Source organism: Scyliorhinus canicula, chromosome 5 (assembly GCF_902713615.1).
Source record: "Scyliorhinus canicula chromosome 5, sScyCan1.1, whole genome shotgun sequence".
NCBI classification, from domain to species: domain Eukaryota; kingdom Metazoa; phylum Chordata; class Chondrichthyes; order Carcharhiniformes; family Scyliorhinidae; genus Scyliorhinus; species Scyliorhinus canicula.
Window position 1 is genome coordinate 115971459 of NC_052150.1, and position 12999 is coordinate 115984457.

Sequence of the window (12999 nt, forward strand, 5' to 3'; positions counted from 1 at the left end):
AAGGGGCTGGTTTAGCACAGGGCTAAATCGCTGGCTTTTAAAGCAGACCAAGGCAGGCCAGCAGCACGGTTCAATTCCCGTGCCAGTCTTCCCGAACAAATGCCGGAATGTGGCGACTAGCGGCTTTTCACAGTAACTTCATTTGAAACCGACGTGTGACAATAAGTGATTTTCATTTCATTTCATTTATGGTGAGCGGGTGGGTAAGTGGAGCGGAATCCACAAAAAGATCAGCCATGATCTTGTTGAATGGCACAGCAGGCTCGAGGGGCCGGATAACCTACTCCTGCGCTCAGTTTTTAATGTTCTAATGAAAAAGGTAGCGAAGCCGCCACCAACGTCCTTCACCCAGACCCCAACACGAACCTGACTCCATCCGCACCCATACAACCTCAAAATCCCCACACCATCCCAGCATCTTCTCAGCGTTTGTCACCCAATATATCAAACTTGGCAAATCCAAGCCCCCTGACTGCTGTTTCCTATAATGTACAGTCCTCAGAATCCTAGAAATCAATCTCTCCGTTCCCTAAAAATGGATTTTGGCAAAAAACAGCAAGCACTGAAATAAAAACAGAAAACGCAGCAGGACATTCCTTTTCACTGACTGAATTCTGCCAGCTAAGGACAGAGGAAGTCTGTCCGAACTCTGCACGTCCATTTTAACCCTGCTCACCAGGCTCATAAAATTAAATTTCTGAAGCCAAGCCTAATCCCAGCCACCTGCACCCCTAAGTATTGAAAATGGGAGCCTGGAAGACAAAACGGTAACACCCCCAGATTGACCCCTCCCCCTGACTGAGCAAACGGGAAACACTCATGTTTCTCCCAATTCAACTTGTACCCTGAAAAACCCCAAATGACTTCAACAGAGCCATGATCGGATCAGATCCGCTACATCCAAATACAAGAATTTAATAACTCATCATGTTTCTTCTACTGCTCTGACAGCTTCCACTGAGCAGATTGTCAATGTCTCAACCTCCACTCAGTTTGCAATAAAAATGTGTCCAGCATTCTATCTATATTATAGAACATAAATTAGCATAAATTAATGGGCAGTTTAACCACATGGCTACAGTATGGAAAAAGATTGACAAGTAGACTGTTATGATTTCATCTCCTCTACCTCACAATTTCCACTGGCTGGAAATCCTCCCTAGAGTTGGAATATCTACGTACTCGCTGACAGGTTAATGGGGAATCACTGGTGGTTGCCACCAGTTTCACCTATGAAATGAAATTAAAATTGCTTATTGTCACAAGTAGGCTTCAATGAAGTTACTGTGAAAAGCCCCTTGTCGCCACATTCCGGCACCTGTTCGGGGAGGCTGGTACGGGAATTGAACTGCTGCTGGCCTGCCTTGGTCTGCTTTCAAAGCCAGTGATTTAGCCCAGTGTGCTAAATCAGCCCCTACCACACATTTGTCCCTTTTCGGCAGTCAGCAGCGAATGAACAATGCTCCTTTCATAATACTTACAACGACCCACATATTTGTGGGCTTTTAGGCAGTACTTTATGGCCACTGGGCAACTAAAACAGCACCACTCCGTGACTTGTGTGAATATACATACATAGAACATACAGTGCAGAAGGAGGCCATTCGGCCCATCGAGTCTGCACCGACCCACTTAAGCCCTCACTTCCACCCTATCCCCGTAACCCAGTAACCCCTCCTAACCTTTTTGGTCACTAAGGGCAATTTATCATGGCCAATCCACCTAACCTGCACATCTTTGGACTGTGGGAGGAAACCGGAGCACCCGGAGGAAACCCTAACAATATCTTGTCTTGTCAACCAACAGATTGAATAATCCATATTGCTAAAGATAGGGTTGAATTTTGACATTGACACACAGTGTAGAAGATGGAGAGGCATTTTTGTCAGGAAACCCAGACGGTAGCGTTGGTTTGCCAGGTTCCTGCCTCGAAGTTTGCCAGATTGATGGGTTTTGCTTCCAGTTGAGAGATTTGGGGGGGGGGGGGAATCCTGGAGCAGACACATTCCCAGGTAGGTTTGCCTGCTGCTGATAGTAGGAACAAGGGATGGTAGCAGGAGTCCTATGGTTATTTGGAGCGGGGGATTAGTTGAGGCCAGAGGGAACAAGAGACAGTGTCTTGCTAAAGCTGTTAGTTGTCAGGTTTCCCATGGCTTGAGAAACCTGGCTGACCACAGTTAAACTATCAAAGCAGGTTAAATCAGAAGCTGCCAACCCCATTAAATTATTTAGTTGGACAAGCCACCTCCTGGGAAGGGAGATGGTAGACTGACTGTCCCTCGTCACACCTGTGTTAAGCTCAAAAGTGGATGGGTTGGATTCAGGTTGAAGCTGCATTTGAGATTTTTTCATAAAGTTTTAACGTCTCACCTGACCCCAACCCACCTGTTCTTGGGAGATTTAGCCCTCAGATTCTAAAGCAGGAAGTGCATGTTGGAGCATTTAATTAAAATGCAAAATTGTCTCATAAAAAGCAAAAGAAACACAGGAAACAAAGGTGGGATTTAGAAAGAGAGAGAGAGAGAGAGATGGATTAAAGAGACAAAGAAAAAGGAAAACTTTTAAAAAATTTCATCTTCCCAAATCTCAAATAATAAAGATCTGAAGGATTGGTCCTCTAAAACTTGCAATGGTTTAATTTCAATGCCAGAGATGTTACTTACACTTGAATGGCCAAGACCTAATGTTTTCTAGCATGTAAACAGCAGTAGGAATCTATTGGCTAAGTACAACTGACAGTCTCACTTATTCTTCCCACAAAATCCTAGCCAATGTTAGGGCAAGCACAACCGTGATAATACTACATCACACAGGGTATTTTCAATTAAATATATGAAAATGTGGAAATAATTCTCACTTTTTAATACATACAATAATTCGACAATAATGAAACAAATAGCTGCAACTTTCCAAATGCAAACAGTTGTTTCTTATATCAGAGAGAAATGCCACTATAAAACAGTAAACACAACCATGTAAAAAGGTAAAAACACACATAGTAAGTAGGATACTTTATTATAACACCAAAGTCCTAATTGAGACATTTAGATCCATTGCCATGTCTTACGGTTATAATATACATTCTATTGTATTGACAGTATTTGTATTCTTTTAACACAAAACGAAAATTAATAAATATAATCAGGAAACAAAATCAATACTGTTGAAAAGCTGTATATAGGTAGGTACTACACTCTGTATACTTCCACATGACAGGATTAAGTTATTTGGGTATATTGTAAACAGCCAGATTCTACGAACCATCAATACAAAAGGCTCAATATTCAACTGAATAGTTGCCAAAAATGTGATAATTTTCATGCCAGAATGGTGCATATGGTAATGTGTGACAGGGATATAGATAGTTATGATTGTTTAGTCACTTCCTATCTCACAATACCATCACAAAATTTTCTGGAATGCAAAGCTCATTGTAGAATTGTAAAGGGAGAGCAGTTGAGACCAGGGTATCAATCTGAAATCCTACAAATTATATTTTGAAAAGTTTTAATGTCAGGTCCCTTTGTTACAGGCAAGAATCATGTCTCTAGTTAGAAACCAGGGTTTCTGGCAAATAGGGCAGGCATACTATGACAGGGTCAGCACTGCTCGATTCTGACATGGCAGGTGTGAAGCCACCAAAGCTGCCAGGATAGCATCCAACTTACATTTCTAAATAAATACATGGAAAGTATTTATTTAAACAAAGAAAATAAATTTGCTTCCCCTATTTCTCCCTCAAGCTTCTAAACTATAAATGTCTCTGGAATCCTTGATTAGCTGATCGCTATAAGAAGCATGACTCACTCAATTGAGGAGAGAGATTTTTATAGCTGTTATTCAAACAATCTTCCAGCTGACAGTTGAACCACAAGTGGTACAGTACCAGCAATACAACTTTTATAGAAAGTTTATTAACACAAGTTAATCAAAAATAAATCAATTGATATATTCTGCTGCAATATTCAGAACAGCTGGTAAATGTATGCAAATAGTAGTATTATTCTAAGGAATCAGAAAGTACAGAGTTTTCAAGAGTAAAATCATACCAAAAATTTGCTACATTTTCATTCATATTCTTCGGTAAATGCAAGGAGGCTGGGAGGTCAAGAAAATTGGCCTGTAATGCCAGAATATGAGGGGCTAAAGTGAATGGTACATCACTGAGGAGCTCTGTAGTAACAGGAAAGCTTTCTATTGTTTGCTTCATCTGCTGAGCAGTCCATTTTTCATCTGTTTGCACTGTTGTTTCTCCCTAAGAGAAAGAAAAATAATTACATATTTGTGATAAAGCCCACAATTTCATTTTATTCATTTTTTGAGGATGTGGGCATGGTTGGCTGGACCAGCATTTATTGCCCATCCCTAATTGCCCACAAGATCCACTGCAGTCCATATGGTGTTGATACGCCCACAATGCTGCTAGCGAGTACCAGTATGTTGACCCAGTGTCAGTGAAGGAATGGCGATATTGGGGAACTTGAAGGTTGTGGAATTTATTTATCCAGTGCCAAAGTCCTTCTTGGAAGTTGTGGATCTGAAGATGCTGCTAAAGCAACCTTGATGAATTACTGCAATGCATCTTGTAGATGATACACATTGCTGCCACTATGCATCAGTGGTGGAGGGGGTGAATGTTTAAGGTGGTGAATGGGGTGCCAATCAAGCAGATTGCTTTGTCCTGGATGGTGTCCATTGTTGGAGCTCCACTCATTCAGGAAATTTGTTCTTAAACATTCATTTATAAAGACCAAATATGAATGACAAATAGACAAGCAAACCTAAGGTATGGCCGAAATTAATCCACAGTTCACCAAATCACTTTTATAGCTATACATGTACTACGAGTTAAATTTTATGAGATAGCTCTCCTTTGGAGAGCCTTACTCAATAAAAGGCAGATTGGACAAAGTTCTTCAAAGAAACAAGTATTCAATTTGTGACCCTTGCTGACCTTTCCGCCCAATTGTCCAATCAACCTTGTTATCGAAAGAGACTACATGTAATGGGCATAAACTCAAACATTTACCCTATATTTTCTGACTGTAACAGTTTTCAGAAATGGAAAAAAATATATAAGTGAGGTATGCAAAGATTCCTGCCCATTTGGTTTTAGGGCTACTATACAGGAATCATAAGAGAATAATATTGAAGTTAATTTGTGGAGATTTTCTAAAGTTTAAGAAGCGTGTGTATGTCTTTATTAAAAACTGAGCACAATGGTAATGGCTATGATATTAATCATTACATGTTTGCTCTTGATCAATACCATGACCCTTGGAGATTCTGGAAACATGAAATGAAAGCTACACGATGGGTAGTATCAATGCAATGAACAATTAGTGATGTGGGCAAAGAGGGAAAAATGAAGTTCAATACATCAGCAATCTGTGTATCCCATTATCTGAAGAAAAGAAATCAAAGCCCAGAGACATACAAACGTGCTTAAAATCATACATGCCTGTACAATACTAGGAAACTCCATGGGCGGGATTTTGCCGTAATCGGCGGAGCGGGCAACTCCGGTGGGAAGGAGCCGAAGGGCCTCCGCCAGCCGGCGCGAGTTGGCGCATGCCCGGGAGGGTTTGTCTCCGCATTGGCCATGGCGGAGGACCACAGCGGCCGATGCGGAGGAATAGAGCGTCCCCACGGCACAGGCCTGCCCACGGATCAGTGGTCTACGATCGCAGGCTGGGCCACCGTGGGGGCACCTCCCGGGGCCAGATCCCCCCGCGCCCCCCTGAGATCCCAGAGGCCGCCCACGGAGCTGAGTCCTGCCGGTAGGGACCAACCTTGATTTACGCCGGCGAGACCCTCGTTAAATGGGTGGGACTTCGGTCTATCGCGGCCCGGAGAATTCAGGCAGTGCCGGGGGCCATTGAGTCTCGCCAGCCCTGCCATTCTCCGAGGCAGGCGGCGCGATTCACGCTGGGGCGATTTTTGGGGGGCCGGAGAATTCGGAGGACGGCGGGGGCGGGATTCACGCCGAGCCCCGGTGAGTCTCCGACCCGGCTTTGGGGGGGGGGGGGTTCGGATAATCCTGCCCCATATATTGGAAGTTAAACATCTAGACTTAATCTCATTTAACCATGGGAATGCTTATACATTCTTCTCCCCATGATTAAATAATGACTTTTCCTGCTAACAAAAGAGTCCGTTTTCGTATGTGAAGGATTGTGGCAGATCAGGGAGGGAGGCATGTTATAGTCACTGGGACACTGGAAGGCAAGTTAGTGATGTTGGTGAATGTGTATGCCCCAGACTGGGATGATGTAACAGTAATGGTGGCACAGTGGTTAGCACTGCTGCCTCACAGTGCTAGGGACAAGGGTTCAATTCCGACCGTGGGTGATTGTGGAGTTTGTATATTCTCCCTGTGTCTGCGTGGGTTTCCTCCGGGTGCCCCGGTTTCCTCCCACAGAGCCCTCCATGTGGCCACATTTGGATTGTCAGATGCGCCTGAGCTACAGATGGGTGTGGGGGCCGATGTCTTGGCCTTGGCGAGTACTGCTGGGGTGGAGATCTGCATTTCCACCCAGTGCCTCAATATGCCTGGGAGATCTGATGGAGTTCCTGTAACTCAAGAAAGCCAAGTACACCCTGAGGGGAGCAATTGAGGGGTTTTACCGAAGGTGGCAGCCATTGAATGTCTATTTTGAGAAATTGGTCACTGTTAGCTACTAACATGTGAATAAGAAATTTAAAAAAAACATCTTTAAAACATGGCTAGCAAGGAATTAAAGAAGGTTTTAGATCAAAGAAAGAGGTTTATAATGTTTCTAAAAAGATTAGCAAGCCTGAGGATTGGGAAGAGTTTTAGAATTCAGTAAAGAAGTATCAAGAAATTGTTTAAGGGGATAGATGAATATGTGAGAATAGACAAGAAAGAGACACAAATTATAAACATTTCTCTAGGCATGTAAATTGAAAGAGATTAGTGCAAGTAAATGTGGGAGGCAGAAACATGTAAAATTAAATTGAGAATAAGGAAATGATGAAGACATTAAGCATACATTGGGGTAGTAAACTATTTTTACGTACAGCTTTATATATATTTGTATAGTTTCCAAACATTGCAAAGATTTTAAGTAATCACCTCTGACACATACCATTCTAAAAAGGTACACAGAATTACCAGCATTACAGGAACACTGACAAATCATTTGGTCTGACAGATTTTTTTTTTCCATGTTGATTCGAAGGAAAGTTATATATCTAATCCGCTTAAGTGATTTGCTTCAATACGTTTTCTTGGTAGCTCAATTATAGCTTGGTAGCACACCCTCTCCCTCACACACACACACACACACACACACACACACACACACACACACACACATCCTCCCACACACAATGGGGACAGTGGGCATCCCTGCCTCGTTCCCCGATGCAACCTAAAATATTACGAACACACCCAGTTCGTTCGCACACTCGTTATCGGTGCCTGGTTCAATAAATCGGACCCAATCCACAAACCCCTGCCCAAACCCAACCGCCCCAATATCTCCCTCAAATAGTCCCACTCCACCCGGTCGAAGGCTTTCTCCACATCCATGGCAACCATCACCTCCACACTTCGTCCCTCCGGGATCATTATAACATTCAACAGCCGACAAATGCCCCCCCCCCCCCCCCCCCCCCCCCCCTTGACAAACCCCGACTGGACCTCCCCTATCATCCCCAGCACATAGTCCTCAATCCTCGAGGCCAAACTCTTGGCCAGTAGCTTGGCATGCATATGTAACAAAATTGGCTTGTAGGACCCATAATGTGGGTCTCTTGTCTCTCTTTAAAATTAAGGAAATCCAGGCTTGCGATAACAGTGGGGGGGAGCATTGGCCTGCATTGGCCCTATTTCCTCCTCCAGCCCAATGGGGGCTCCCATACCTTCCACCAGCCTAATGGGGCTCCCAGTCCCTCAACGAGGTCCTTCTCCACCCTCGGGAACTCCAACTCCAACAAAAAACACCTCATTCCCTCCACCCTGGCTGGGGGCTCCAACTCAGGGCCTCATAAAAATCCCCAAACGCCCCATTCACCCCCACCAGGTCCAAGACCACCTTCCCTACCCTATCCTTCACCATCACGATTTGTTTGCTGCCTCCTACTTCCTCAATTAATGTGCCAACATCCTACTCAACTTTTCCCCATATTCATAAACCATCTTAGCTCTCAATTGCCCTACCACCTTACCCGTGGATAACAGTCCGAGGCCTCCAAATACCTCCTCTCCAACTGCAAGATCCCATACACTAACCTCACTACCTCCGCCCACTTCTTATCTCTGTGTGCCTGTATCGATATGAACTACCCCTTCACTACTGCCTTCAGCACCTCCCACAGCGTGGCGGTCAAAACCTCACTCGTATCATTCAGCTCCCCGTACCCCTGAATGGCGGCCCTCACCCACTCGCACACCCCTTCATCAGCCAACAGACCCACATCCAGGCTCCAGTGCGGGCGCTGCCCCCCCCGATTTACCTGCAAGTCCACCCAATGCGCCGCATGGTCCGTAACTACAATTGCCGAGTACTCCGAACTGACCACCCCCTCCAGCAACGTCCTATCCAACACAAAATAGTCGATTCGGGAGTACACCCTGTGCACATGGGAGAAAAACGAGAATTCATAGAATCAAAGAATATACAGTGCCGCAGGAGGCCATTCGGCCCATCGAGTCTGCAGTTGCCCTCGAAAGGAGCACTCTACCTAAGCCCACATCTCCACCGTACCCCACCTAACCTTTTTTTTTGGACACCAAGGACAATTTAGCATAGTCAATCCACCTAACCTGCACATCTTTGGATTGTGGGAGGAAACCGGAACACCCGGAGGAAACCCACGCAGACACAGGGAGAACGTGCAGACTCGGCACAGACAGCAACCCAAGTCGGGAATTGAACCTGGGACCCTGGAGGTGTGAAGCAACTGTGCTAAGCACTGTGCTACCGTGCTGCCCAATTCCTTCGTACTCGGCCTACCAAACCACTATGGGCCCACTCCCCATGCGCTCCATATACTACCTCAGTTCCCTCGCCACCGCTGATACTCTCCCTGACCGCTGATACTCTCCCTGACCTCAGATTTGACTTAGCCAATTATCAACTGGTGCGGGTCCAGGTCCAGAATCTTCCCCAACACCTGCCCCAAACTCTACAGCATCCCAGTTCGGGCATAAACATTTACCAATACCACCGGCATCCCCTCCAATTTTCCACTCACCATAACGAACCTCCCCCGGAGTCTGCCACTATGTTCCCCACTTCAAAAGCTACCTGTTTATTTATCAAGACCCCTTCGTCTTCAAATCCAATCCATAATGAAATACCTGCCGTACCCATCCTTTCCTAATCTTAGTTTGATCCAATCTTCAGATGAGTTTCTTGTAGAAATGCCACGTCCGCCTTTAGGCTCCTCAGATGAGCCCTCTTGACCGGACCATTCAACCCTCTCACATTCCATGTGATCAGCCTGGAATAAAGTTCACGGCCATAATAGGTCACCAGAGACGAGCTGGGTACAGCATCCCAAATTTCATCCCCTTGTTAAAGAGGGCAGCCATCACCTTGTTGAATCCCGCACCCAGGTCCTGGTACACTCGAAGCTCACTGCCCTCCCAGGTACATAGAACATAGAACAGTACAGCACAGAACAGGCCCTTCGGCCCTCAATGTTGTGCCGAGCCATGATCACCCAACTCAAACCCACGTATCCACCCTATACCCGTAACCCAACAACCCCCCCCTTAACCTTACTTTTATTAGGACACTACAGGCAATTTAGCATGGCCAATCCACCTAACCCGCACATCTTTGGACTGTGGGAGGAAACCGGAGCACCCGGAGGAAACCCACGCACACAGGGGGAGGACATGCAGACTCCACACAGACAGTGACCCAGCCGGGAATCGAACCTGGGACCCTGGAGCTGTGAAGCATTTATGCTAACCACCATGCTACCCTGCTGAGGTACATCGCCTCGTCTGCCTGGCCCTCCTCAGGATTCACTCCTTGTCCAAAAGTCAATGCAGCCGCACCACCATCGCCCTCAGCGGCTCGTTACCCTGCAGCTTCCTCATCAGCGCCCTGTATGCCCAGTCCACCTTCAGGGGTCATTCAAAGCCTCCCTCTCCCAGCAACTTCTCGAACATCCTGGCCACGTACAAACACGGATCCGCTTCCTCACTGCCCTCCGGCAGCCTACGATCCTCAGGTTCAGTCTCTGGGATCGGTTTCTCCAAATCCTCCACTTTCTCCTATAGTCACCTCTGAATATCCTGCATCAGCCCCATCTCGGCCATCATCGAAGTAAGCTGCTCCTTGTGCTTCACCACCGTCTCCTCCACCTTCTGAAACAGCTGGCTCTGAGACTCCAAATTCAGCTCCACGCGGTTGATTCCCCCTTAATATGATCCACCATCCTCTCCAGGTCTCCCCAGGATGTAGAGGTCACAGTGGCAATGGACGCAGAGAAGGCTTTCGATCGGGTGGAACGCGAGTCCTTGTGGGAAGTGTTAGGACGGTTCGGGCAGGAGTTTGTGGATTGGGTTGGATTGTTGTATAGGACGCTGTTAGCGAGCGAGTGGGCGGACAAATCAGGTGAGCTCAGGGTACTTCAGGCTACATCGTGGAATCCCCCCATTGCTATTTTCCTGGCAATAGAGCCATTAGCAATGGTGCAGAGAGGAGTTGGAGAGGGATTGTGCGGGAGGAAGGGAGTTGTTAAGCACAGGGTCTCGCCGTATGCGGACGACTTGCTGCTTTATATCATGGACCCACTGGGAGGTATCAGGGGAATTATGAGTATTCGGGAGTTTAGCTGGTTTTCCGGATATAAGCTAAACATGGGGAAGAGTGAGATGTTCCCGATCGAGGCCAGGGGACAGAAGAGGAGGTTGGGCGAGCTGCCGCTCAAGGTGGTGGCGATAAGCTTCAGATATTTGGGTATCCAGGTGGTGCGGGGATGGGAGCAGCTGCACAAGTTGAACTTGGGAGTGGCTGGTGGAACAGATGACAGGGATTTCAAGAAGTGGGATGTGTTGCCACTGTCACTGGCGGGGCGGTTGCAGACAGTGTAAATGACGGTGCAGCCGAGGCTCTTATTCGTCTTTCAGAACCTACCAACCTTCATTCCAAAATCATTCTTTAAGGAAGTAAATACTTTGATATCAGGTTTTGTGTGGGCGGGGAAAACTCCATGGGTGAAGAAGATGCTGTTGGAACGTGGGTGAGGGAGGGAGGGGGGTTGGCCTTGCCAAACATAATGAATTATTATTAGGCAGCAAACATTGCTATGGTGAGGAAGTGCGTAGTGGGGGAGGGGTCAGCATGGCGGCGGTCTCTTCTATGGGTACAAGTTTAGGGGCATTATTAACGGCGCCTCAGCCTTTCTTGCCGGCCACGTACTTCACGAGCCCAGCAGCAGTGGCGACCCTGTGGGTGTGGGGTCAGTGGCAGCAGCACCTAACGTTGTAGGATGCCTCGGCGTGGGCACGGATTTGCGACAATCACAGATTTGCACCGGGGGGGGGGTCCCGAGATTTACAAAGAACTAATGGACCAGGAGGGAAGTCAAACAGAAATGGGAGGAGCAGATGGAGGCCGCGTTGTGGGTGGAGGCTGTGAGAGGGGTGAACACATCCTCAGCCTTGTCTAGTTTAAGGTATTTCATAGGATGTACATGACGGCGGCCAGGATGAGCAGCTTCTTTGAGGGGGTAGAGGACAGGTGTGGGTGGTGCATGGGGAGGCCTGTGAACCATGTTCACATGTTTTGGGCATGTCCAGAACCGAAGGGGTTCTGGCAGAGGTTCACGTACATCATGTCTCGAGGTGTGGAGGGTGAAGGTGTCCCCGAGTCCAGAAGTGGCAATGTTTGGAGTGTCAGAAGACGCAGGAGTCCGGAGGCGAGAGAGGCCAATGTTCTGGCCTTTGCCTCCCTGGCTAATGGGTTTGCCCAGAGATGGAAGCTGTTTATTGACTTATTTAAGGAGAGTTGAGGCATCAGCGGGGCGGGGGGGCGGAATTAAGGGATTAAAATGGGGAAGGCAGGACGGAAGGAGGAGAATGGCGGGGGGCTGGCGTGTTGATAAGCTAGTTATTTATTCATTATGTTCCTGTTTGCTCTTGGTTTTATTTGTATTTACAGTTTATACAAATGCCTTAATAAAAATATTTTTGAATAACATTTAGATGCAGATAAGAACTGTCAAAGTAATCACTGGTAGTAGTTTATAGACCCCCTAAGTAATAGCTACACTGTAGGATAGATTATACATCAATAAATAATGAGGTTTCAAGAAAGGTACTGTAATAATTGTGGGTGACTTGTATCTTCATATCAATTGGACAAACCAAATGGGCACAGGTAGCCTAGAGGATGAATTTATAAGAGTGTAGTCGGGACAGTTTCTTAGAACCTACCAGAAACTAGGCTATTTTGAGCCTGCGAATGTGCAATGAGATACGATTAATTAAAGACCTCATAGTAAAGAAAAAAATGATCACAACATTCTCAAGTTTCACAGTTTGAGCATGAGAAATGTGAGTCCATAACTAGCTTCTTAAACTTAACTTAAGCAAATCACAAGGCTTTGAAAACAAAATTGGTAACACTGGACTTGGTAGCTGGGTGGAAAGGTAAGATTGCAGAAAAGCAGTGGCAAACATTTAAGGAGATATTTCATACAAAGACGTATTCCCTTGTGGAAAGAAGACCCTACCAGAAGGATGTACCATCTGTAGCTAACTAAGGAAGTTATATGTGGTATTAAAATTATGAAGAGGCTGCTCAGATTTCTGTAGGCCAGAAGATTGGGAAAGTTTTAGAAACCAGCAAAGGATGACTTAAAAGAGGGAGAAATGGGTGCATAAGGGAAAATAGCAAGAAATATAAAAATACAGTAAAAGGTTCTACAAGTATATAAAAAAGAAAAGGGACAAGTATAATGAGCATTAGCCCTTTAAAAGGTGAAACTAGGAAATTAATCATGGGAAATGAG

The 12999-nt window shown here is 46.0% G+C and overlaps 1 protein-coding gene across 1 annotated transcript in view; it reads right to left on the minus strand.

The window, feature by feature from the left end:
* Window positions 1-2843: 2843 nt before the first annotated feature.
* umad1 (UBAP1-MVB12-associated (UMA) domain containing 1) overlaps window positions 2844-12999 on the minus strand; it is a 78374-nt gene continuing 68218 nt past the window's right edge. The window contains exon 4 of the mRNA XM_038797523.1: window positions 2844-4255. Within this exon, the coding sequence (XP_038653451.1) occupies window positions 4001-4255 (255 nt within the window). The 3' untranslated portion in view covers window positions 2844-4000. The remainder of the gene's footprint in view (window positions 4256-12999) is intronic.